The sequence below is a fragment of the Microtus oregoni genome, unplaced genomic scaffold (assembly GCF_018167655.1).
Source record: "Microtus oregoni isolate MIOR12 unplaced genomic scaffold, Mior012 000041F_ref0000270, whole genome shotgun sequence".
In the NCBI taxonomy this organism is placed as follows: Eukaryota; Metazoa; Chordata; class Mammalia; order Rodentia; family Cricetidae; genus Microtus; species Microtus oregoni.
The window spans coordinates 16,726,648-16,752,686 of NW_024543208.1; the positions used below are offsets into that span (position 1 = coordinate 16,726,648).

Sequence of the window (26,039 nt, forward strand, 5' to 3'; positions counted from 1 at the left end):
TCAAAGAAATTGAAAAGCATATTGCTATTGCTTCTGTCTTCTTCTGAAAAGTTTGGCAATTCAATGATACTTTATAAATTAGCAAATAAAATTCTTTTTGCATTAACGTGGAAATTAGAAAAAAATAGGGTAAGTATTCAAGGCAAATGAGAAAGTCAAAAGAACTAAAAGTTGCCAATCCCATTGTTTAAGTAAATATTTTTCCCCTTCAGTTGTATAAGAATTTGGTTGAGATGGAGGATTTCAGCCTGATGAAGCAGCATCTTCAAGAAAAGGAAGAACTCATTAGTACTTTGCGTGCTGAGCTTAGGCAGACACAAGAAGAGCAAGATGCACAGGTAGGATGGTGGCGCCTCCATTAGGATAGTATCCATGGCGTCAGAATGTTACAGGTGGCAAGTCAACCCCTGCAGTCACTTGAAAATCTTGGTAAATGCAAGTATGGTAGCAAGGATATTAAAGCCAAGCCTAGAAGGGTGTGGCAGAAGAAGCTACTTTTTGAACATAGACTAAAGAATTGGAGAGGTTGTAATGCTCATTGCTAATGACTCTATTATGCAGCGTTCTTCTTCTTGGTCATTCTCAAGGCAGAGCCACCCTTTTTGCGCGGGCTCCCTCTGATCTGTTTTTCTCAGTTTTTCGTAATTCTCCTTTGAGGATGCTTTTGTGCCATGCTGTATTTTCATCCCTGGAGGTCTTTGCACACAACACGCAGCTGATCTTAGCCATCAGACATATTGGTAATAGAGGTGTCTTCCATGTAGTGATGGCTGACAGTTGAACACAGAGAGTTTTATACCCAGAAATTGATAATCTGATCCTATTAACTTCTATTGAAGCTTTCATGCTTCATATATATTGTAGAATAGGGAAATTTTACACATTTTTTATTCTTTTCTTTTATTGATAAAAGGAGAATAAAAACAAATTTCCACCTCTTCCCAGCCTCCCATTTCCCTCCCCCTCCTCCCACTCTTCTCCCTCTCTTCCCATCTTTCTCCCCCTCCCCTCACTCCTCTCTCCCTCCCTCTCCAGTCCAAAGAGCAGTCAGGTTTCCCTGCCCTGTGGTAAGTCCTAGGTCCTCCCCCCTCCGTCCATATCTAGGAAGGTGAACATCCAAACTGGCTAGGCTCCCACACAGCCAGCACATTAAGTAGGATCAAAACCCCGTGCCATTGTCCTTGGCGTCTCATCAGCCCTCATTGTTCGCCATGTTCAGAGAGTCCAGTTTTATCCCATGCTTTTTCGGTGACAGTCCAGCTGGCCTTGGTGAGCTCCCAGTAGATCAGCTCCACTGTCTCAGTGGGTGGGTGCACCCCTCGTGGTCCCGACTTCTTTGCTTATGTTCTCCCTCCTTCTGCTCCTCATTGGGACCTTGGGAGCTCAGTCCAGTGCTCCAGTGTGGGTCTCTGTCTCTATCTCCATCCATCACCAGATGAAGGTTCTATGATGATATGCAAGATATTCGTCAGTATTGCTCTAGGATAGGGTCATTTCAGGTTCCCTATCCTCAGCTGCCCAAGGAATGAACTGGGGACCTCAGCTTGGGCACCTGGGAGCCCCTCTAGGGTCAGGTCTCTTGCCCACCCTAAAGTGGCTCCCTTAACTAAGAATTGTGCTTCCGTGCTCCCCTATCCAACCTTACTTTATCCCAATCCTCCTGTTTCCCTATGTCCCCCCTCCTTCCCTTCTAGCTTTTCTCTCCCCATCTCCCCTTACCCCCATCCCACCCCACCACCAAGATCCCAATTTTTTCCCCGGCAATTTTGTCTACTTCCGTTAGCCAAGAGGATAACCATATGTTTTTCCTTGGGTTCACCTTCTTAGTTAGCTTCTTTAGGTTCACCTATTGTAGACTCCGTGACCCCTATTTTTGGTTAGAAACCAATTATGAGTGAGTACTTCCCATGTTCCCCTTTTTGGGTCTGGGATACCTCACTCAGGATAGTGTTTTCTATTTCAATCCATTTGCATGCAAAATTCGAGAAGTCATTGTTTTTTACCGCAGCATAGTACTCTACTGTATATATATTCCATACTTTCTTCTTCCATTCTTCCATTGAAGGGCATCTAGGTTGTTTCCAGGTTCTGGCTATTACAAATAATACTGCTATGAACATAGTTGAACAAATGCTTTTGTCATATGATAGAGCATCTCTTGGGTATATTCCCAAGAGTGGTATTGCTAATTCCAGGGGTAGGTTGATCCCACATTTCCTGAGAAACCGAAACACTGACATCCACAGTGGTTGCACAAGATTGCATTCCCACCAGCAATGGATGAGGGTACCCCTTCCTCCACAGCCTCTCCAGCAAAGGCTATCCTTGGTGTTTTTGACTTTAGCCATTCTGACAGGTGTAAGATGATATCTCAAAGTTGTTTTGATTTGCATTTCCCTGATTGCTAAGGAAGTTGAACACGACCTCAAGTGTCTTTTGGCCATTTGAACTTCTTCTTTTGAGAATTCTCTGTTCAGTTCAGTGCCCCATTTTTTATTTGGTTTAATTAGCATTTTAAAGTCTAGTTTCTTGAGTTCTCTATATATTTTGGAGATCAGACCTTTGTCTGTTGCAGCGTTGGTGACGATCTTCTCCGAGTCAGTAGGTTGCCTTTGTGTCTTGGTGACAGTGTCCTTTGCTTTACAGAAGCTTCTCAGTTTAAGTAGGTCCCATTTATTCAATGTTGCCCTTAATGTCTGTGCTTCTGGGGTTATACATAGGAAGCGATCACCTGTGCCCATCTGTTGTAGGGTATTTCCCACTTTCTCTTCTATCAGGTTCAGTGTTTTCGGGCTGATATTGAGGTCTTTAATCCATTTGGACTTGAGTTTTGTGCACGGTGATAGATATGGGTGTATTTTCATTCTTCTACAGGTTGACATCCAGTTGTGCCAGCACCATTTGTTGAAGATGCTTTCTTTCTTCCATTGTATACTTTTAGCTCCTTTATCAAAAATGAGGTGTTCATAGGTTTATGGGATAAAATCCGGGTCTTCTGTACGATTCCATTGGTCGACTTCTCTGTTTTTATGCCAGTACCACAATGTTTTCGTTACTGTAGCTCTGTAATAGAGTTTGAAGTCAGGGATGGTAATGCCTCCAGATGATCCTTTATTGTATAAGATTGTTTTGGCTATCCTGGGTTTTTTTTTCCATATAAAGTTGATTATTGTCCTCTCCAGATCTGTGAAGAATTTTGATGGGACCTTGTTGGGGATTGCATTGAATCTATAAATTGCCTTTGGTTGATCCTCCCAATCCAAGAGCAAGGGATGTCCATCCATTTTTTGGTATCCTCTTCAATTCTTTCTTCAATGCCTTAAAGTTCTTGTCAAATAGATCTTTCACTTCCTTGGTTAGATTTACCCCAAGATATTTCATGCTGTTTGTGGCTATGGTGAATGGAGAAGCATCTCTGATTTCCCTCTCTGCTTCCATATCCTTTGTGTATAAGAGGGCGACTGATTTTTTGGAGTTGATCTTTTATCCTGCCACATTACTAAAGGTGTTTATCAGCTGTAAAAGTTCTTTGGTGGAGTTTTGGGGGTCGGTTATGTACACTGTCATATCATCTGCAAATAACGAAAGTTTAACGTCTTCCTTTCCAATTCGAATCCCCTTGATCCCATTATGTTGTCTTATTGCTATTGCTAGAACTTCAAGCACTATATTGAAGAGGTATGGCGAGAGTGGACAGCCTTGTCGTGTTCCTGAGTTAAGCGGGATGGCTTTGAGTTTCTCTCCGTTTAATTTGATGTTAGCTGTCGACTTGCTGTATATAGCTTTTATTATATTTAGGTATGACCCTTGTATCCCTAATCTCTCCAAGAATTTTAACATAAAGGGGTGTTGAATTTTGTCAAATGCTTTTTCAGCATCTAATGAAATGATCATATGTTTTTTTTCTTTCAGTTTATTTATATGCTGGATTACATTGATAGATTTTCGTATGTTGAACCAGCCCAGCATCTCAGGAATGAAGCCTACTTGATCATAATGGATAATTTTTCTAATGTGTTCATGGATTCAGTTGGCCAGTATTTTGTTGAAGATTTTTGCGTCGATATTCATGAGTGAGATTGGCCTGTAATTCTCTTTCCTGGTTGAGTCTTTGTGTGGTTTTGGTATCAGAGTAACTGTAGCTTCATAAAAGGAATTTGGTTATGACCCTTCTGTTTCTATATTGTGGAATACATTGAGGAGTATAGGTATTAGGTCTTCTTGGATGTTCTGGTAGAATTCCGCATTGAAACCATCTGGCCCTGGGCTTTTTTTTGGTAGGGAGGTTTTTGATAACAGCTTCTAATTCTTCGCGACTGACAGCTGTGTTTAGATTGTTCACCTGGTCCTGGTTTAATTTTGGTAAATGGTATTTATCTAAAAAAGTGTCCATTTCTTTTACATTTTCCAGTTTTGTTGCATACAGGCTTTTGTAGTAAGATCTAATGACTCTCTGAATTTCCTCTGTGTTTGTGGTTATGTCCCCCTTTTCATTTCTGATCTTATTAATTTGCAAATTTTCTCTCTGCCATTTGACTAGTTTGGATAGGGGTTTGTCAATCTTGTTGATTTTCTCCAGGAACCAGCTCTTTGATTCATTGATTCTTTGGATTGTTTTCTTTTAAGCTACTTAAAACAAAGGCAGCGAAGACATATGAATATGGTAACAGTTCCATTGTGGAGCAAGTCACTCCAAACAAAATACCAAAGGCTAAGTGTGTTAACAAAAGTCATTGCCCTAGCATGCAGAAGACTGATGTGTACAGATTATGGGTTTCACACCAGTGTTGGCTGCATGACAAGTTCCAAGCTAGGCCAGGCTATACAGGAAGACCTATCTCAAAAAATAAAATTGATAAATGTAGCCCCAGCTTTAAAGTATTTTGTGAACATGGTAGTTATAGAAACATAGAGGAAAAAAAGATGGGATTTAAACAGAACCCTGAGAGCTTGCTAACTCTCCAGATAAGCTATGTTCTTGTGGGGAAGACAGAGAGGAATCCTGGGAGCTAGGCAACACTCTAGACAAGCTGCGTTCTTGTGGGGAAGATTTGGGAAAGACAGAGAGAATGCATTAAAGAGAACAGCCTGCAGGAGTGACAGCTGGACATGGCTCTCTGGGGAGGTGGTGTGCCCTCGAAAACACAAACAGATAACCACACAAGATAGACTAGCCTTGTATTTCTATTTGTAGAACATTTCGAATAATGTCCATGGCTTGAACTGCTAATTTATAGGAGTGAGGGTCCAGGACCATTTTTGAGCATGAGTCTGGTACTGAAGGAGCTAACAGAAATTTAACTTCACTTGTATGTTTAATTTTCTAATCATTTCAGAATTAAAAAATATCTTCTCCCATATTTATAACATTTTTAGTGTCAATGAAGATTTTTTTAATTAAAGTTATATATGAGTTGATTAGAGTTTGATAGTAGGCTTTCATTCTTGTCTGGAAGTTACTGCTGGGCCTCTTGTTCTTCTGACATTCTCACCCTTGCCCCTCAGAGCTGATGTTTAGAGAAGCACTGTCCGTCGGTGCTGTGTGCCCATCTTTGGAGGTTAGGCTGAAAGAATTGTCTCTGAGCTACTCTGGAGCGTACCTTGTCTAGCTTCTCTGGCATGTGTCTTCAGTTGAGTTCCATGCAGCAGATGGTCCAAGAAAAGACGCCCGCTTTGAAACCCAGGTCCGCCTCCATGAAGATGAGCTGCTTCCGTTAGTAACCCAGGCAGATGTGGAGACAGAGATGCAGCAGGTGTGTTGCTCACACTCCATGGAATGACTCTTGTTTTGGTTAACATTTAATCCAGACCTCTCAGCCACTTTCCAAGCCCTGCCCTTCCCTGCTGCGCTCCACACATCCTCCATGTATTCCTTGGCTTCTTATTGGTGTCCTCTCTTTCGTTGCACATCATTTTCTGTCTTGTCCATACTTTCCCTTTTTCCTTATCTCATCAGGTCGGAACTTCCTGAGGACTTGTGGGAGTCAGCAATGGGCTGGTTTCTTTCTCATTTGCAGATTTACTGCGACCATTCATGTCCTAACCCTGATCCAAAACTTCAAATAGATGAAGTCAGTTTTGTATTTAAAAAAAAAATAAAAGAGGTAAAAAGAGATTTCAAAGGCACATTCTTTTATTAAATCTGTATTTTTTAAGGTGCATTGAAAATTGACTTTCTTGTATTTGAGCTTACCCTGTACTAACTCACATTGTGTGTACTTAGAATGTGTGTGATGGCCAGAGAACAACTTTGAATGTCATTCCTTCTTTTGGAGGAATTCCAAAAGAATTCCAGCCTGAAGGAGGAACTAGAAAGGGTAAAGTTAGAGAATAAAACCCTTTCTAAGGATTTTGAGGCTTTAATGGCAAAGAAAAACCTTCTGAGAGAAGATCTGGAGCTTCAGGGAGAAGATAGTGTACTAAAACAAGCTAGCCTAGAGGCCACTGAGAAATTCCCTCAACAAACGGATGGCATCACTGAACAAGAAACACAAGCTCTGGCAGGCAAATCGCAAGAGCAAGATACTCAGAGTGTGAGCGTTAAACTTGAAGATTCCTCACGTAGTTTTAGTCTGCCATCCTTTGCCGATATTTGACTCAGGAGGGCATTTTTCTCATTTTCTAGTGTCTGGCTAAGCCCCCTGTCACTCTGTTTCTCCATCTCTAACTCAGCAATTCTTCCCTTGAGTTGCTCAAGCTGCTGGAGGTGGTCACTGATGTCATCGTGGGAGCCCAAAGTCTCACTAGTGTCAGGCTTGGCGCTGTTTGCTGAAAGAAGACACAATTGGGGGGAAAGCTGTATGGCACCAGAGGAATAGACTCAAAGTTGTCCCCTGGCACCCAGGCTGACTCAGCCCTTATACACACATGTGCCTGCACCCACATGAACATGCATATGCTTATACATGTTTATGCCTAAAAGCAGTAGCTTATGTCATGCTGGGATTCACTCTGTTCTGAGTCAGAATCCTTGTCCTGGGTGGTTCCAGCCGATTCCATGTCAGCTCTGCTTCATCCAGGGACCGTGCACTCTGAGTTTATGCATTGGAAACCCTGGCACTGCTTTGTTCTCTCGGCACTATTGCACACTTTCTGTCCACTGAATATTGATGAGACAAGTCTTTTAAGAAGCCGTTCCTCTGCTTCTGTAACGTGCTGTGATAGTGTTTCTTGAAGCTGTCACTCTGGTTTTTATCACCTAATGAGCAAGGTATTTTATTCTGTTCTGAATGCGCTCAAATGTCCATCCTTTCACCTTCTTCTCACACCCACGAGAAGCTTCTTTCCCTTCAGCAGTTCTGACACCAGTGCTCCCATCGCATAACCTCTCCAGCAGAGAATAAATATGCTTGTGTACAAGTCATTCCCAAACTCTCCCGTTCGTATAACTGCCTGCTTAGGAACCTTTAAAAGGTTCACGATTGTCTGGGAGAAGCTTAGGATCCCTCCCTTGATCTGCCATGCAAGACCTGATTATTTGTCCTCATCTTTTCAGCCCTTTACTTGATCTTAAGCCTGCAGGCCATCAGACCCAGCTCTTCAGCAAACAGTGATGGCCCTGAGGACCTTCTACCCACATCACCATCTTATTGGTGGGAATGTATTCCTCGTTGCTTCCTTTTGGGGGCCACTCCAGATCTCAGATTCTCCTGCCACACTTCCCAGTTGCTTGTTTCTGTTTTGCCTTCTTACTTCCAAAGTGCTTGTCATCCCGTTTGACTCGCGCTGCCTGCACACAAGTGCCTATGCTCTCGGCCCTATCTTTTGACCCCGTTTGATAATTTTGTTTTTGTCACCTTGTTGTTGGTGTTCTTTGTTCTTGGTGTTGTTAACGATGTATAGTTAGCTATTTTGTCTGCATGTGTGTCTGTGTAACACATGCATACCTGGTGGTCTTGGATGTCCTCAGACTGTGGTAACAGTTATTACCATCATGTGGGTGCTAGAATTGACCCCAGCCAAATTCCTCTGGGATAGCAGACAGTACTCTTAACCACTGAGCCATCTCTCCAGCCCTGCTTCTTAATTTGAAAGAAATTTCTCTTTTCTCGTTGTTTTATGTATTTTTTTTCTTGTTTCACGGGTAAATTTTCTAACTTACCTTTCCAAGAATGGTGGTATTTTGCTTTGTTGTTAATTCTACTGTGAGTGTATGACATGTGCAGGTGCCTGTGGAGGCCAGGAGAGGGCGCTGGAATTACAGGCAATTTTGAATTGCCCAACATGGGGATTGAACTGGGGTCCTCTGGAAGAGCAGTGAGGGCTCTTAACTGCTGAACTACTTCTCCACCTCCCATTTTGCTATTGAGACAAGGTCTTATTATATAACTGAAGCTTGCCTAGAGCGTTCAGTGTGGTCCAGGCTGCCCCCAAATTCACATCTTCATGCACCAGTCTCGCAAAGGCCAGGGTTACAGGTATGTGCCTCCACACCTGACTGGTTGCTTCTTTTGGTGAGTTTCTCTTGGTAATTCTTTATTGATGCTATAATGATCTGATTGCCAGCATTCTCACCTGTCTCAGCGCCTGTGGTTTCCCCGGCTAATGTGTCATCTGCTTCTGGGCCTCAAGTGTGTGTTGCTGCTGTCCTTTGTTGTCTTCCCGCTCTTGTGTTTGCTGCTTTTTAAAGAGCTACTGGTACGACAGCATTAATGTTTGTGAGTGGGTGAAAGGTGTGTGTTGAAGGCTGTTGTCTACCCAGGTGTCCTGACGTCATTTCTGCATCAAGCTCTTAGTGGGTATTGGGAAAGAGTTTTAAACGGATCGCAGTTTTCTAAAGGCGAGTCCATCCTAACATCCATTAACCTTGTGTTTGAGACGCATTGTTTTCTTATTTAATTCTCATGTTTGTATGAGGAAAAGTGCTGATTATCTTCATTTAATAGGTGAGGGAAACAAAGACTTAGATCAACTCTCATCCAAGAAACAGGGTATCCAATTCTAGAGCCCAAGTGTCCTTAATGGTAGGGTGTGCACCTTCTTTATAATAGTGGATATCAGCTCAGCTTGAGTTAAGGCTGGAGTCCAGCTGAGATTGGCTTAGTGATAGAGCCCTTGCCTGTGTGCCTGAGTTCTGCCCGAGAATTGAGAAACAAAGACAAGATAAACAAGTCAACAACAACAACAGCACCAACAAGGAAAATGGCTGGTGTTCATGTATAAATACAGAAGTTTATGGCGGGCACATGTGTAAGTGGGAAGCCACTCTTTACATCCCCCTTCACAATAACCTGTAGGTCCCTTAAGTCTGTCTCGGGTCAAAGTCGAAGCTCTGGACCTCAGAGGTGGGGCTATGGGGTAGAATGGAAGGGATGGTTAGGCCCTGGAGCCTTGATGGCAGCTCCTTGGCTGTCTGTGGACTGTGGGAAGGTGCTCACAGTCTGTGGTGCCTGTGTGGCAAGAGCGACTGGTCAGTAAGGAATGAGAAGTCACCCTTTGTTCCCTCTGGTTAAAGCTGGAGGAACTGAAGACCCTGCAGCAGCAGTACTTACTGAGGAATCGGGAGGTCATTGAGCTACTGCCACTGAAGGCTCAGCTCCAGGAGTATCAAGAGCAGGCAGAAACCATGCAGATGATGCAGGAGGAACTTAGGCGGGAAAGCCTGGCCTGGCAGCAAGAGCTACATCAGCTCAGGTAGGATGATTCCTGCATCTGCATTTTGACCCTTTACTATTATTATTTTAACACTTTATTTTGAAATAGTTGCTGCTTTATAGAATACTGAGGAAACAGTGAGAGAGCATGTATGTACACTTCACTTATCTTCCTTCAGTGAAAGCATCCTATATGACATGTACCTGTCATACCCAGCATCCTATGTGACGTGTTACATGCCACACCTAGCATCCTATGTGACATGTACCCGTCACACTCAGCATCCTATGTGACATGTACCCGTCACACCCAGCATCCTATGTGACATGTACCCGTCACACCCAGCATCCTATGTGACATGTACCCGTCACACCCAGCATCCTATGTGAGATGTACCCGTCACACCCAGCATCCTATGTGACATGTACCCGTCACACCCAGCATCCTATGTGACATGTACCCGTCACACCCAGCATCCTATGTGACATGTACCCGTCACACCCAGCTTCCTATGTGACATGAACATGTCACACCCAGGATCCTATGTGATGTGTACCTGTCACACCCAGCATCCTATGTGACGTGATATATGTCACACCAGCATCCTATGTGATATGTACCTTTGACACTCAGCATCCTATGTGACATGTACCTGTCACACCCAGCATCCTATGTGACATGATACATGTCACACGCAGCTTCTTTTATGCATACCAAAAAAATAGCTGGTGTTCATTAGAAACTCCACTCTTTACCAAATTCAAGAAAATAAGTAAATAACAACTAATGCCTATTATTTGATATTTTACATGTGCCAGGCTTCGTGTTTGATGAGTGATGTGTGGTGTCTCATTTAATCTTTCAATAGTCCTAAGAAATAACTAGCTTATTCCTAGTTTATTGAAGGAACTTGGCAAGACTAGCATTTGCTCAGTTCTCATACCTAATATATGCAAGAACCAAAGTTCTAAGTCCTTGAGAGTCAACCCTGGTGTTGATTCTGCAATGGGGGCATGACGCCGATGAAGGACTGTGGTGGTTTCCAGTGCCCTACCTAGTCCTGCCATCAACATTCCGTATGTGTTGTTGTACACACTGACTCCCTGGTCTCGCCATCCACATCCGTACATACTGTTGTACACACTGACTCCCTGGTCTAGCCATCCACATCCGTACATACTGTTGTACACACTGACTCCCTGGTCTCGCCATCCACATCCGTACATACTGTTGTACACACTGACTCCCTGGTCTCGCCATCCACATCCTTACATACTGTTGTACACACTGACTCCCTGGTCTCACCATCCACATCCGTACATACTGTTGTACACACTGACTCCCTGGTCTCGCCATCCACATCCGTACATACTGTTGTACACACTGACTCCCTGGTCTAGCCATCCACATCCGTACATACTGTTGTACACACTGACTCCCTGGTCTCGCCATCCACATCGGTACATACTGTTGTACACACTGACTCCCTGGTCTAGCCATCCACATCCGTACATACTGTTGTACACACTGACTCCCTGGTCTCACCATCCACATCCGTACATACTGTTGTACACACTGACTCCCTGGTCTAGCCATCCACATCCGTACATACTGTTGTACACACTGACTCCCTGGTCTCGCCATCCACATCCGTACATACTGTTGTACACGTTGAATCCCTGGTCTCACCATCCACATCCGTACATACTGTTGTGCACACTGACTCCCTGGTCTCACCATCCACATCCGTACATACTGTTGTACACACTGACTCCCTGGTCTAGCCATCCACATCCGTACATACTGTTGTACACACTGACTCCCTGGTCTCACCATCTACATCCGTACATACTGTTGTACACACTGACTCCCTGGTCTAGCCATCCACATCCGTACATACTGTTGTACACACTGACTCCCTGGTCTCGCCATCCACATCCGTACATACTGTTGTACACGTTGAATCCCTGGTCTCACCATCCACATCCGTACATACTGTTGTGCACACTGACTCCCTGGTCTCACCATCCACATCCGTACATACTGTTGTACACACTGACTCCCTGGTCTAGCCATCCACATCCGTACATACTGTTGTACACACTGACTCCCTGGTCTCGCCATCCACATCCGTACATACTGTTGTACACGTTGACTCCCTGGTCTCACCATCCACATCCGTACATACTGTTGTACACACTGACTCCCTGGTCTCACCATCCACATCCGTACATACTGTTGTGCACACTGACTCCCTGGTCTCACCATCCACATCCGTACATACTGTTGTACACACTGACTCCCTGGTCTAGCCATCCACATCCGTACATACTGTTGTACACACTGACTCCCTGGTCTCACCATCTACATCCGTACATACTGTTGTACACACTGACTCCCTGGTCTAGCCATCCACATCCGTACATACTGTTGTACACACTGACTCCCTGGTCTCGCCATCCACATCCGTACATACTGTTGTACACGTTGAATCCCTGGTCTCACCATCCACATCCGTACATACTGTTGTGCACACTGACTCCCTGGTCTCACCATCCACATCCGTACATACTGTTGTACACACTGACTCCCTGGTCTAGCCATCCACATCCGTACATACTGTTGTACACACTGACTCCCTTGTCTCGCCATCCACATCCGTACATACTGTTGTACACGTTGACTCCCTGGTCTCACCATCCACATCCGTACATACTGTTGTACACACTGACTCCCTGGTCTCGCCATCCACAACCGTACTCACTGTTGTACACACTGACTCCTGCAGTTCTGGACATCACTCTGCATTCATTCTGCTGAGTTTTCTTGCCAATTTTGAATTGTGTTTCCCGTTTGGAAACCTAGCTCTTTGCTCAGGATCCAAATCCAATGGCGGCTTTTCTATGAAGGTCCTCCAGTCCTGCCAATAGGAGCTCCTCCTCCAGTCCTGCCAATAGGAGCTCCTCCTCCAGTCCAGTCACAGCCCGCTTTCACCCCTTACTGGGTGCTTCCACTTGCAAAATAAATTTTACTCTGATATGTATTAGTTTTGCTACATTGCTAACGTTGCCTAAGAAGGGAACCCTGACTGCTCTTTGGACTGGAGAGGGATGGGGAGAGGAGTGGGGGGAGGGGGGAAGGGTGGGAGGAGGGGGAGAAGGGTGGGAGGAGGGGGAGGGAAATGGGAGGCTGGAAGGAGGTGGAAACTTGTTTTTTTTTTCTCCTTTTCTCAATAAAAAAATGGAAAAAAAATAAAAAAAAAGAATGTTTGGAATATAGAATTTTTCTTCTATGCACCATGAGTATATTTGAGCCATTTTTTTCATGGTGTAGAATGGAAAAAAATACCTGGGAACTTCAGGAGAAGCGGATAAAGGAACAGTACACTATGGCCATCAAAGATAAAGATAAGCAGCTCAGTCATCTGCAGAGTCTCCTGTGGTCTTCCTCACAAAGCCAGATTCTCTCTGCACAGTACCAAAGACAGGTGAGGAGATCATGTGGTTTGCGCAGGGTGCCATGATCCAGAAAAACATCCTCCTCCTATAAGTAACTGCCCATCTGCAACTTCTACAGTGGGCATGATTTCTTCTAGGGGGAGGAGTTAAGTATGAACTGTCTGAGGAGACAATGCCACGGATGTTTGTTTCCTGGCAAGCATCCCCAGAAACATCAGTCTCCGTCGATGGCTCACAAAACCTTGAGACAGAACTTCTCAGGGCTCAGCTTAATAACAGCTTAAACGAAATTCACCAGAAAGAATTAAGAACTGAGCAGCTGAACAGCAAGGTACGTGTTTTGTGCTAGACTGAAATTCAGTTTCTTTTTTTCTCTTCCTGGTGGTAAGATTCAGCACAGGCACCAGCTCCAGCAGAACTTAGGAACAGAAGTTATAAGAGCGAGTGTTTATTCCAGAGCAGAGGACACAGGCCACATTCCCCTCGCCCTTGGCCGGTCTTTGAAAGTGACTTGGGGAAACCGATGCAGAAACTTCACCCCATCTTATCACGTGTTAGTAATGTGTCAGCATCTCCTCATGCATCTCCATCAGTCACTGTCTTCCTGCTGCTTTGACTGGTCCAAGTGTTCTCAATGGCTCCTCCCAGTCCTGCCCTCTTCAGAGAAACATAGATAGGTAGGGTCTGCCAAAATTAGATGTCATTCATGAGGCTAGTGGTTAGTGAGTCCAGGGGTCTGTGAGAAAAGTTGTGAATGCCCGCAAATGTCTGCACAGTGTGGGGTGGGTGCGTGCATCTTCTCACAAGAAGTCACAGAACACGGGTGAAAGTGCTCACCTCACAATCCTGACGACTTCCGTTTCATCTCTGGATCCCACAGTGGAAAGATAGAATCAGCTCCTGAGCGCCGCTCTTCTGTGTTCTCTACATGTGTGCTGTAGAATGAACATTCCTACACTCATGCATGTGTATTTCACACATGCACACAAACACACGCAAATACTAATAACATTGTGATTCAAAAATCATAAAAATCAGGAGATGATTTTCCCAGATGAGGAGAGAAGTCCACTTGCTCAAGGCTGCAGTCATTCTGAAGTCAGTGGTCATGTGTGTGACTAGTGTGTTTACCACACATACAAGGGACTCGTTAGAGGGATAAATTCAACCATCACTAGAATGTCAGACTCCATACGCTTTGGATTCAAATGAACTGATAAACTAAATGGCTTAGTTTTGTTTGGTGGGGAGGGGTCTCCTCTCACCTACCTATTACAGAGGTTCTGACCTTTGTAGCTCTGTGGCTGTGAAGACCCAGTGACTCCTTCCGGTCACACCTCAGCTCTTGTCCCTCTCTAAATGCTAGTCTGTAGCTCTATCGGGGCTTTTCCTCCTATGACAGCATTTTAAACAGAAACAGATGTTTATAGATGATGAAATAAATTATTTTGGTAGATGATAACAGCTGAAATTTTTTAATGATTTATCAAAGTAAAATGTAATTGGTTGTCTTCTACTCTTTTTATGCTAGCTCTTTTGGGAGCCCACCATCCAGCTCCCAAATAAATACACACACAGAGGCTTATTATTACTTATAAAATCCCAACCTTATCTTGCCTCTATCCAGCTTTTCTTTTTTTTTTATTGAAAGAAAAAAAAAAAGAATTTCCGCCTCCTCCCAGCCTCCCATTTCCCTCCCCCTCCTCCCACTCCTCTCCTGCTCCCCCCATTCCTCTCCCCCTCCCTCTCCAGTCCGAAGAGCAGTCAGGATTCCCTGCTCTGTGGAAAGTCCAAGGTCCTTCCCCCTCCATCCAGGTCTAGGAAGGTGAACATCCATACTGGCTAGGCTCCCACAAAGCCAGAACATGAAGTAGGATCAAAACCCAGTGCCATTGTCTTTGGCTTCTCTTCAGCCCTCATTGTCTGCCATGTTCAAAGAGTCCGGTTTTATCCCATGCCTTTTCAGTCACTGTCCAGCTGGCCTTGGTGAGCTCCCAATAGATCAGCCCCACTGTCTCAGTGGGTGGGTGCACCTCTCATGGTCCTGACTTCCTTGCTCATGTTCTCCCTCCTTCTGCTCTTCATTGGGACCTTGGGAGCTCAGTCCAATGCTCCAGTGTGGGTCTCTGTCTCTATCTCCAACCATCGCCAGATGAAGGTTCTATGGTGATATGCAAGATATTCATCAGTATGGCTATAGGATAGGGTCATTTCAGGTTCCCCATCCTCAGCTGGCCAAAGAGCTAAATGGGGACATCGCCCTGGGCACCTGGGAGCCCCTCTAGGTTCAAGTCTCTTGCCAACCCTAAGATGGCTCCCTTAATTAAGTTATGTGATTCCCTGCTCCTCTATCCAACCTTCCTTTCTCCCAATCATCCCGTTTCCCCAAGTCCCCCCCCCCCATTATCCCCTTCTTACTTTTCTCTCCCCATCTCCCCTTAGTCCACTCCCAACCCACCCCCAAGTTCCCAATTTTTTGCCCGGCAATCTTGTCTACTTCCCATACCCAGGATAACAACTATATGTTTTTCTTTGGGTTCACCTTCTTACTTAGCTTCTTTAGGATCACAGATTATAGACTCAATGACCATTATTTGTGGCTAGAAACCAATTAAGAGTGAGTACATCCCATGTTCCTCTTTTTGGGTCTGGGATACCTCACTCAGGATAGTGTTTTCTATTTCCATTCATTTGCATGCAAAATTTGAGAAGTCATTGTTTTTTACCGCTGAGTAGTACTCTAATGTGTATATATTTCACACTTTCTTCATCCATTCTTCTATTGAAGGGTATCTAGGTTTTTTTCCAGGTTTTGGCTATAACAAATAATGCTGCTATGAGCATAGTTGAACAAATGCTTTTGTCATATGATAGGGTATCTCTTGGGTATATTCCCAAGAGTGGAATTGCTGGGTCCAGGGGTAGGTTGATCCCGAATTTCCTGAGAAACCGAAACACTGCTTTCCAAAGTGGTTGCACAAGTTTGCTTTCCCACCAGCAATGGATGAGGGTACCCCTTCCTCCACAGCCTCTCCAGCAAAGGCTATCATTGGTGTTTTTGATTTTAGCCATTCTGACAGGTGTAAGATGATATCTCAAAGTTGTTTTGATTTGCATTTCCCTGATTGCTAAGGAGGTAGAGCATGATCTTAAGTGTCTTTTGGCCATTTGAACTTCTTCTGTTGAGAATTCTCTCTTCAGTTCCGTGCCCCATTTTTTAATTGGGTTAATTAGCATTTTAAAGTCTAGCTTCTTGAGTTCTTTATATATTTTGGAGATCAGACCTTTGTCTGTTGCAGGGTTGGTGAAGATCTTCTCCCAGTCAGTAGGTTGCCTTTTTGTCTTAGTGACAGTGTCCTTTGCTTTACAGAAGCTTCTCAGTTTCAGGAGGTCCCATTTCTTCAATGTTGCCCTTAATGTTTGTGCTGCTGGGGTTATACATAGGAAGCGATCTCCTGTGCCCATCTGTTGTAGGGTACTTCCCACTTTCTCTTCTATCAAGTTCAGTGTGTTCAGATTGATATTGAGGTCTCTGATCCATTTGGACTTGAGTTTTGTGCACAGTGATAGATATGGGTGTATTTTCATTCTTCTACAGGTTGACATCCAGTTGTGCCAGCACCATTTGTTGAAGATGCTTTCTTTCTTCCATTATATGCTTTTAGCTCCTTTATCAAAAATGAGGTGTTCATAGGTTTGTGGGTTAAAATCCAGGTCTTCTATATGATTCCATTGGTCGACTTTTCTCTTTTTATGCCAATACCACACTGTTTTCATTACTGTAGCTCTGTAATAGAGTTTGAAGTCAGGGATGGTAATGCCTCCAGATGATCCTTTATTGTATAAGATTGTTTTGGCTATCCTGGGTTTTTTGTTTTTCCATATAAACTTGATTATTGTCCTCTCAAGATCTGTGAAGAATTTTGATGGGACCTTGATGGGGATTGCATTGAATCTATAAATTGCCTTTGGTAGAATTGCCAATTTTACTATGTTGATCCTCCCAAGAGCAAGGGAGATCCTTCCATTTTCTGGTATCCTCTTCAATTTCTTTATTCAAAGACTTAAAGTTCTTGTCAAATAGATCTTTCACTTCCTTGGTTAGAGTAACCCCAAGATATTTTATGCTGTTTGTGGCTATCGTGAAAGGTGATGCTTCACTGATTTCCCTCTCTGCTTCCCTATCATTTGTGTATAGGAGGGCGACTGATTTTTTGGAGTTGATCTTGTATCCTGCCACATTACTAAAGGTGTTTATCAGCTGTAGGAGTTCTTTGGTGGAGTTTTTGGGGTCGGTTATGTATACTATCATATCATCTGCAAATAACGAAAGTTTAACATCTTCCTTTCCAATTCGTATCCCCTTGATCCCCTTATGTTATCTTATTGCTATTGCTAGAACCTCAAGCACTATATTGAAGAGATATGGAGAGTCTGGACAGCCCTGTCCTGTTCCTGATTTTAGTGGGATGGCTTTGAGTTTCTCTCCGTTTAATTTGATGTTAGCTGTCGGCCTGCTGTAAATAGCTTTTATACATTTAGGTATGACCCTTGTAGCCCTGATCTCTCCAAGACTTTTATCATAAAGGGATATTGAATTTTGTCAAAAGCTTTTGCAGCATCTAATGAAATGATCATATGGTTTTTTCTTTCAGTTTATTTATATGATGGATTACATTGATAGTTTTTCCTATGTTGAACCAGCCCTGCATCCCTGAGATGAAGCCTACTTGATCATAATGGATAATTTTTCGGATGTGTTCTTGGATTCCGTTTGCCAGTATTTTGTTGAGGATTTTTGCATCGATGTTCATGAGCGAGATTAGCCTGTAATTCTCTTTCTTGGTTGAGTCTTTTGTGGTTTTGGTATCAGAGTAACTGTAGCTTCATAAAAGGAATTTGGCAATGACCCTTCTGTTTCTATATTGTGAAATACATTAAGGAGTATAGGTATTAGGTCTTCTTGGAGGTTCTGGTAGTATTCTGCATTAAAACCATCTGGTCCTGGGCTTTTTTTGGTAGGGAGATTTTTGATAACAGTTTCTAATTCCTCGCGACTAACAGGTCTATTTAGATTGTTCACCTGCTCCTGGTTTAACTTTGGTATGTGGTATTTATCTAAAAGAGTGTCCATTTCTTTTACATTTTCCAGTTTTGTGGCATACAGGCTTTTGTAGTAAGATCTAATGATTCTCTGAATTTCCTCTGTGTCTGTGGTTATGTCCCCCTTTTCATTTCTGATCTTATTAATTTGCAAATTCGCTCTCTGCCGTTTGATTAGTTTGGATAGGGTTTTATCAATCTTGTTGATTTTCTCCAGAAACCAGCTTTTTGTTTCATTGATTCTTTGGATTGTTTTCTGTGTTTCTATTTTACTGATTTCAGCCCTCAGTTTGATTATTTCCAGTCTTCTACTCCTCCTAGGTGAGTCTGCTTCTTTTTTTTCTAAAGCTTTCAGGTGGGCTCTTAAGTCTCCAATATGTGCTTTCTCCGTCTTCTTTAAGTGGGCACTTAGTGCTATGAGCTTTCCTCTTAGGACTGCTTTCATAGTGTCCCATAGGTTTGAGTATGTTGTTTCTTTATTTTCACTGAATTCAAGGAAGACTTTAATTTCTTTATTTCTTCTTTGATCCAGGTGTGGTTCAGTAGTTGACTGTTCAGTTTCCATGAGTTTGTAGGCTTTCTGGGGGTAGCATTGTTGTTGAATTCTTACTTTAATCCATGGTGATCTGATAATACACAGGTGGTTACTAATATTCTTTTGTAACTCTGAAGGTTTGCTTTGTTACCGAGTATGTGGTCAATTTTTGAGAAGGTTCCATGAGCTGCAGAAAAGAAGGTATATTCTTTCCTATTTGGGTGTATCCAGCTTTTCTTTAACTTATATTATTCTGACTAACTTTGCCTCTGGGCTTTTCCCTTTTCTCACTTCTGTGTACCTTACTTTCCCTCTTACTCTGCGTCTTGCTGTATGTGTGTGGGGGGGGAGGGGGCTGGCCTCTGCCATCCTCCTCTCCTTATTCTCTCTTGATCCTCCCTCCAGATTTGTCCTTCTATGTATTCTCTCGGCCTGCCTGCCAGCCCCGCCTGTCCTTTCGTCTGCCTTGCCACTGGCCATTCATCTCTTGATTAGAACATCAGTTGTTTTAGACAGGCCAAGAATCACAGCTTCACGGAGTTAAACAAATGCAACATAAACTAAAGTCACACACATTAAAGTAATATTCTACAACAGTTAACACACAAAAGTAACAGATCATTGGCATAGAAGGCTACGTGTTCACAAAGAGATGTGTAACAAGCAATCAAGATAAAGAACCAGGATGTCTCACACCCCGGCAAGTCCATCATTCCTCTTCTAATCACAGGCTTAGAACTAAGTGGAGCCGTTTGCAGTATGAACATACTGCTATAGTCCATCATCACTCTGGATAAGAAATAGTTCTCTTTAGAGTCTGGCTACAAGGAAGGCACCTCCCTAGCCTCGCTCATCCACTAGTTAACAAGTAACTGTCATTGCCGGCTGAGATTCTGCTCATGGGGTAGGCACTGAGGACACACATAAAACCTTAAGTCATGTGAGCTTAGTCTCACTCCCTATAGGTCCCAGCTTCTCACTTGAGATGAAGTTGAGGGGCCGTCACACGTGTTTCTCTCTAACCCTGTCTGCCCTCGCTCCTTTGCTAAATGCTAAGGTGTTGTACACAGTTCTACCTGCTTAGCTCAATGTCTCTGTGCAGTGTAGGAATGTGATAGAAACCTTAAAACGTGACTAATGGTATAATGTTAGTCTAGCCTTAGTGGACTGAATTCAGTTAGCCTGTGAGTAAAACAGAGGCAGAAACTGAGGAGCCTAAGTGGTCTGTGCACTGCACATCTCTGTAGTGGCAGCCCCACAGCAGCCGTTCCTATGAGCAGTGGTTGCTCCAGTGAGACTCCATGTACACTGACTGGGAGGGCTGTGCTCCTGGATCCTATGCCTGCTCCTAACCCCAGAAACCTAGACAGAATGCAGACAGCCAAGATGGGTTACGAGTGGCTGATTAGTGATCGACTATTTGTCTTTGTAGTTCATAAGCCTTGCTTCCAACAAGTTTATGGGTCTGACCTCTGTTTCTAGATTTACTAGAGACAAAATGAGAAACAATTTTAAAATGGGGAGATTTGTTTTGCTTGCGTTTACTTGTGTTTGGTGTACCTGGGGGCTGTTCATTCCAGCTAGGATTGCTTCTCCTGTGGTGGGAGAGCATGGGGTTAGTCCTCACCCTGGAGTTCCTATTGTACTCAGCCCACCACCCTCAAATAACTTTAGCTCCCCCAAAATTCACACCCTTTTCTCCAGTAACAGCCTTTCTTCCCACACCCATGCCTTTCCAGTGCCCTTACTGTAGTTTAGATTGGGAAGCATCATAAAGTAGGTGGGACTCAAGACTGAGATCCACACCTGTGAGCCTTGCTCTGGGAGCTGCTCCTGCCATGGCCTTGAGTAGTGTAAACTTACTTCCTTTTTCCATCTGTAAAAAAGGAGGGAGGTGCTTTCTCTGCTTCTTTCAATGAAGATGGAATTTGTCCAAATGTTTTATAAACTGAAACTTGATCTTTAGAGTAACAACCACACGGAGTCATCTGGAGCCACGTTCAGTTACAGAGCACGTTGTAATCATGTGTGCTATCTGTGTGCATCCAATGTGTTTTCCCAGTTGTCTCTAGAAATCTGTTTTCTCTGAAGCATTGATGAACTTTCTTAACAAACACGTAGAAGAGAATCCTCAAGAGAACACAAGACTCATAGCCAGATCCATCCATTTCCTGTGACCCAAGCCTTCCCGTGTCTCCGTGGTGGGTACTCAGGACGTCTCCATGGCTACCAATGTATCTGGGTGTTAATCGTGACTGAAGTTTAAAATGACAGTCCACAAGTGAAGAATCCCAATTCTGGTTCAAGAGGAGTCCATCCCAGTCAGCTAAATGTTTTCACTCATAGTAAAAATGTTTTCTGGTTTAGAAACCAGCAGTTAGATTGCTTTGCCAGGTAGTGGGTACCCTGACTGAACTTGTGCAGGGACATATCTGACTGTGGCTTATCCCTCGGGACCTAGAGAAAAGGTTGGCATACTGTTTCTACTTGGTGAGCATCTGGGCTCTCACTTGTGCTTCACAAGTACGCATAGAGACTTATAACTTCTGTCTGCTCCCTTGGAAACATGTACACCCAGTAATACTATGACACACATTTTTAAGTGTGAGCTTGCTCTCTGTCTATACTGAGTTCTAGGGCTTGTTATTTATTAGTAATTTTAGCATGGAACCAACCTTCTGTGCTTTGCATACATTCCTGGAATAGCCTGTTCTACTGGAATTTTTGTTAGGGGGTTGGTTCTCTTTAATCGTTATTCAGTTCATAGTCCTTGGAACCAGTAAAAATAAACCAGTTTCCTGCTCTTCTTCCAGAATTAGTTTCCTTTCGTGGCTGAAACACTTAGGTATTTTTCCCTTTGAAGAAGCAGGCCGCGGTAGGACTCTAAGGTAGATTCTGCACTGCAAATCAGGTAGGTCCTGCAAGTTCAGGCCAGTTGCCTAAGCACTGCTTCCAGTGATGTGGTCTGGGCTGGCACTTATCCTCACCCCTGCTGCAATTCTCACAGCTGCTGGAGGAGAAGAACACCCTCTCCATCCAGCTCAGCGACGTCAGCCAGAGTCCCCACAAGAGCCAGCACCACTCCAGTGACCTCTCCAAGCACTGCGCTGTCCTGGAGAAGCAGGTGCAGGAGCTGTAGGAGGTTAAGGCAGCAGCAGGAAGTACTCAGAGTGATAGCTAGGGATTGTCACTTCCCTACACAGTGGAAGGCTCTCGGTTTGCACACACATGGTGTCTGAAGAGCTTCCCTCACAACTGTTGTTGTTTCTAGGGGCCACCACATATTCCAGGCGTGCCCCAGGAAATAAATGGAGAAAAAAAGAGGGATCCGGAGGCAACAGGGGAGACACAGCCAAGGTACAGGAGCATGATTCGCCCTCCATCATACACTGTGTGCAAGGAAATTGGGTGGTAGACAAGAGAGGGTGATGGGTGAATATGATAAAACTATATTATCTACGTGTATGAAAACATCGTAATGAAACCTATTGTTGTGTATGGCCAGTGTATGTTATTTTAATGAAATTGAGTTGTAATCTTGGTGGAGTAGAGTTCGCCATATGCTCTTAGTGTGGCAGGGGGCAAGGTCAGAGGACAATGTTGGGTGTCTTGGTGTAACCCTTTCTAACATTGTCCCCTGAGACAGAGTTTCTCATTGAACCTGGCACTTGCCATTTTTCAGTGACCAGGGGTCATTAGCCATCCTCCTGCCTCTGTCTTCTCCCTAGCCCTGGGGACTGCAGGTGCACACAATCAGGCAGCTCTCACATGGCTGCCGGGGGTGGGGATGCAGATCCTCATGCTTGCAAAGCCAGCGCTCTTCCCAACTGAGCCATCTCCACGACCCCATCGTCAGAGTTTTTAAAGGGCCAAATGAACGCATTCTCATCACCTGTCTGACTCCCAGATTTTGTTTGTTTGTTTTTGAGACAAGTTCTTTCTGAGTAGCTCTGGCTGGCCTGAAACTTGATTTGTAGACCAGGCTGGCCTTGAAGTCACAGGCCTCTGCCTCCCAAGTGCTGTGATTAAAACTATATGTCACCGCACCTAGCTAGCCAATTGAAATTTTAAAGATTGTAACCTAAGGGAAATAGAAGAGCACTTAAGAAGGAGTGTGGCTTGATTTATTGGCAAATGCACTACCTAACCCTGAACTTCCCTTTGCCAGTCACCGGCTTTTGGCCATCTAGGAGGGCATGAATGTGTGTGATATTGTGGGTACTCTACCGCAAATGTGATTGGAAAGACACAGCTGTGTCCTGCTCATTACTTATTCCACATCAAGGAAACTGGAGATCACTGTGTGTGAGAAGGTGGTGTGGCTGCAGCATTCTGTTGCTGAGATCCCCTTTACGTGGAAAGAAACAGCAGACACCTCCATTACATGTGTAAGGGCGAGTCACTGTGTCCGCCGTCTCTTCCCTCAGAATGAACGGCACTAGGGGTGTTTGTGCCTTCTTGCAATGCCTTCCCCAGGGAGCAGGTCTTAGCTGAGATTTCCTTCTTTCCCATCCAGCTTATATACAGCTTTTGTTCTCAACACCGTCTAGGTAGCCTTGAGGGTAGGCTCTACGGGAACACAGTGCAGCTTGTGTAGTGGCCTTGCAGAGACTTTCAGACACATTTGTTCATGGCCGTTTCTCTGCCACTTATGAGAAACCTGGTCCGTGGGGAGGCTCGGGACCACTTGAGACAGCTTATTCAGGATGAGTCTGGAGCCTGCGTCTGGACCACATTAACCTAAGGTTAGCCCCTTCCCCCTTTCCTTCGGACTGAGAGCAGAATGGAGGCCAGGTGTTGATGATGCACACCTTTAATCCCAGCACTTGGGAGGCAGAGGCAGGTGGATCTCTGTGAGTTCGAAGCCAGCCTGGTCTACTGAGCAAGTTCCAGGGCAGACTCCCTAGGTGCATAGAGAAACCCTGTCTCAGAAAACAAAACAACGATAACAACAAACCCAGAATGGAGAGCAGGGCCACTAAATATGGCCCACCTGAACCAGGTTCAGATTAAGGTATTTCCTCTCTGCTGAAGAAGACAGCAACCCATAGAAAAGTGTCCAGTTGATGGAGATTCCCTGTGTGGGGAAGAAACATGAAGAGGAAGGGGCTTCGCATGCCCCCCACTCCAGTTAAAATGTCTGCCCTGAGTGACGAGACAGGCCTTGCCCTGTTGTTCACAGAGGCCACTGAGTAATGGCAGCTTCTCCTTAAATGGAGAATTTCCAGAATGAAGTAATAAGTACATCAGCAGAAATCAGAGCAGAAGCTGCAGACGCTGCAGTGGTTGCAGCTCAGCCTCATGCTAAGAGTCCTACAAAATTTCTTGAGTCCTTTGCCTATTATAAATTGAAAAAAAAATGTTGAGAGTGATGGAGCATGCCTGTAATCCCAGCCCTGGGAAGCAGAGCCAGGACAATAGTAAGTTCAAAGCCAGTTTGGGCTGCATAGTAAGCCCCTTGCTCAAAAACAAAGAAAAAACCAGGGTGGGGTGGAGATGGAAGGGGAGAGAGAAATGAGTGAGTTTCTGAATGAAATGTAGTGTGTGGGGGGGGGGGGGAGGAACATGAGGCATAAAGACAAACGGGCATTGGGTTCTAGTTCCGTTGTTAGTCGTGCTTCCATGGGTCAGACACTAACCAGCTTCCCAGCCGGAAGCACCCAAGCCAGCATCCTCAATAAGCAGTTCCTTTACTACTGTGTGGGCCTGGCCTATGGGAGAAATCTCTGCTGCCAGTCCCCAAGCCACCTTCCCAGGATGGCTGGGAAGATGCTCATGCAGGGGACGTGTGCTGTATCTTTCTCTCAACACAGGCTGGGGCAGAGTGAATGGAATCCGCCGCCCCAGACTCCTACGATTGGTACCGGTGGCTCTCACGAAACATCTGTATGGATAGATGTCCCAGACAGCAGCTGCCGAAGGGTAAGAGGGAAGGACGCAGGGAGAACTCGGCTGTGGGAACAGGCTGAGGTATGGAGATGAGCAATGTTATTGGTGTTCAGCCCCTGAGGAAACTTTCTCCTGGAGTGCCGCTCTGCTGTGAGGATGGGATCAGTTGGCTAAGATGCAGAATTACTGGTGAAGAGAAAGAGCCTCAGGTGGAGCTGACTTCCTCATGTTGTTGTTGTTTTGTTTTGTTTGTTTCAGACCCCCAGCACTGCTATTTGGAAGAGGGTTCTGAGACCATTCTAACATTCCCGGTCCCATCTATTCCTGACGGCTCATGTCCTCCTCATCCTGTTTTTCACAAGTTATAAATAAATTTTTCACTTTATATATATAAACAACCACAGCTCTCAGAACTTGTAATTCCTTCATCTCTAATGTCAGAATTGTAGTTTTTAGAACAGCCTTCCCACTTCCAACCCTTCCGTATCTTAGAAAGTTCCCATAACAACAGAGGACAGGTTGGGACTCAAGGCCTGGTGCATCCTGTTTTCTGGATGTCCCTCCACTGGGGCTGGGGCATGTGTGCGTGTCCTGAAGCCACTCAGGAGCCGGAGCATCGCAACTTCTAGCTCAAAAACCCCTGAGCTACGGCTCGTGGTTGTAAGTTATTCTGTCTTCAATGCCATTGTCACCCGGCTCTGCGAACAGGGCTTAGACAATGGGAAGAGAAGAGGAAATTCCTGATCCAGACCTGAGAGCTGTGGTCCCCCCTTGCTAGCCGCCGGCTTTCTCATTGCCGACATCATGTCTTCCCTTCTGTGCTCATCACCTGAAGAGGGAGGACTGATGGGCTCACCGATCAGCTCTATGTTCTATGGTGATTCCATTTTAGTCACAACCTCCCAAGGACTTTCCTGAACTATTGTAAAATAATAAAGTGTTATTTTCGGAATGAAGATTTGTGTGGGGTTGTCTGTCGGCACAGTTGTTACGTACCTGTGTCTGCTCTCTGGAGAGTGGAGGAGGGATGGTTCCCAGAGTACTAAAGTTCTGAAAAGCCTCCCTTCTCACTGACCAGCCTCAGAGGGCTGTGAGCATCCTTCTAGCCTCAGCTGCTGAAGCCAAAGCAGACGAGGTGGGGGGAAGAAATCCACCCCGAGACTGAGTTAAAGAAGCAGAGTGCCGGGGTGAAGTCCTGAAGCCTTGTGTATTGTTCTGAGAGAACACTGGAAAATGTTGGGCACTTGCCTGCAACTCCAGCACTCAGAAGGCCGAGACAGGAGATCATAAGTTCGGGGTCAGTCTTGTCCATATAGTTAAGTTCAAGATAGCCTGTGGTACATAGCAAGACTGTCAAAGAAGAAAACAGCACAACAGCAAATCAGTCTCCTAAGACACGCAGTGCAGGAGTTTCATACCTCATGCAGGTTGGGTGGGTATAATTATGCTTTTGTACGAAA

The 26,039-nt window shown here is 44.6% G+C and overlaps 1 protein-coding gene across 1 annotated transcript; it reads left to right on the forward strand.

Annotated features, from left to right (window-relative positions):
- Positions 1 to 225: 225 nt before the first annotated feature.
- LOC121433797 (golgin subfamily B member 1-like) lies at positions 226 to 24,882 on the forward strand. Its single transcript, XM_041632365.1, has 4 exons — positions 226 to 338; positions 9,455 to 9,633; positions 24,504 to 24,612; positions 24,838 to 24,882. The coding sequence occupies exons 1-4, from the start codon at positions 234 to 236 to the stop codon at positions 24,880 to 24,882; spliced, it is 438 nt and encodes a 145-aa protein (XP_041488299.1). The 5' UTR covers positions 226 to 233.
- Positions 24,883 to 26,039: the final 1,157 nt, after the last annotated feature.

What these genes read in the sequence shown, in the direction of transcription:
- LOC121433797 (XM_041632365.1), top strand. Translation starts at nt 234, where the DNA reads ATGGAGGATTTCAGCCTGATGAAGCAGCATCTTCAAGAAAAGGAAGAA. An exon ending in CAAGAGCTACATCAGCTCAG is followed by an intron (nt 9,634 to 24,503) that starts GTAGGATGATTC and finishes CTCTCAACACAG; the next exon opens with GCTGGGGCAGAGTGAATGGA. An exon ending in CAGACAGCAGCTGCCGAAGG is followed by an intron (nt 24,613 to 24,837) that starts GTAAGAGGGAAG and finishes TGTTTGTTTCAG; the next exon opens with ACCCCCAGCACTGCTATTTG.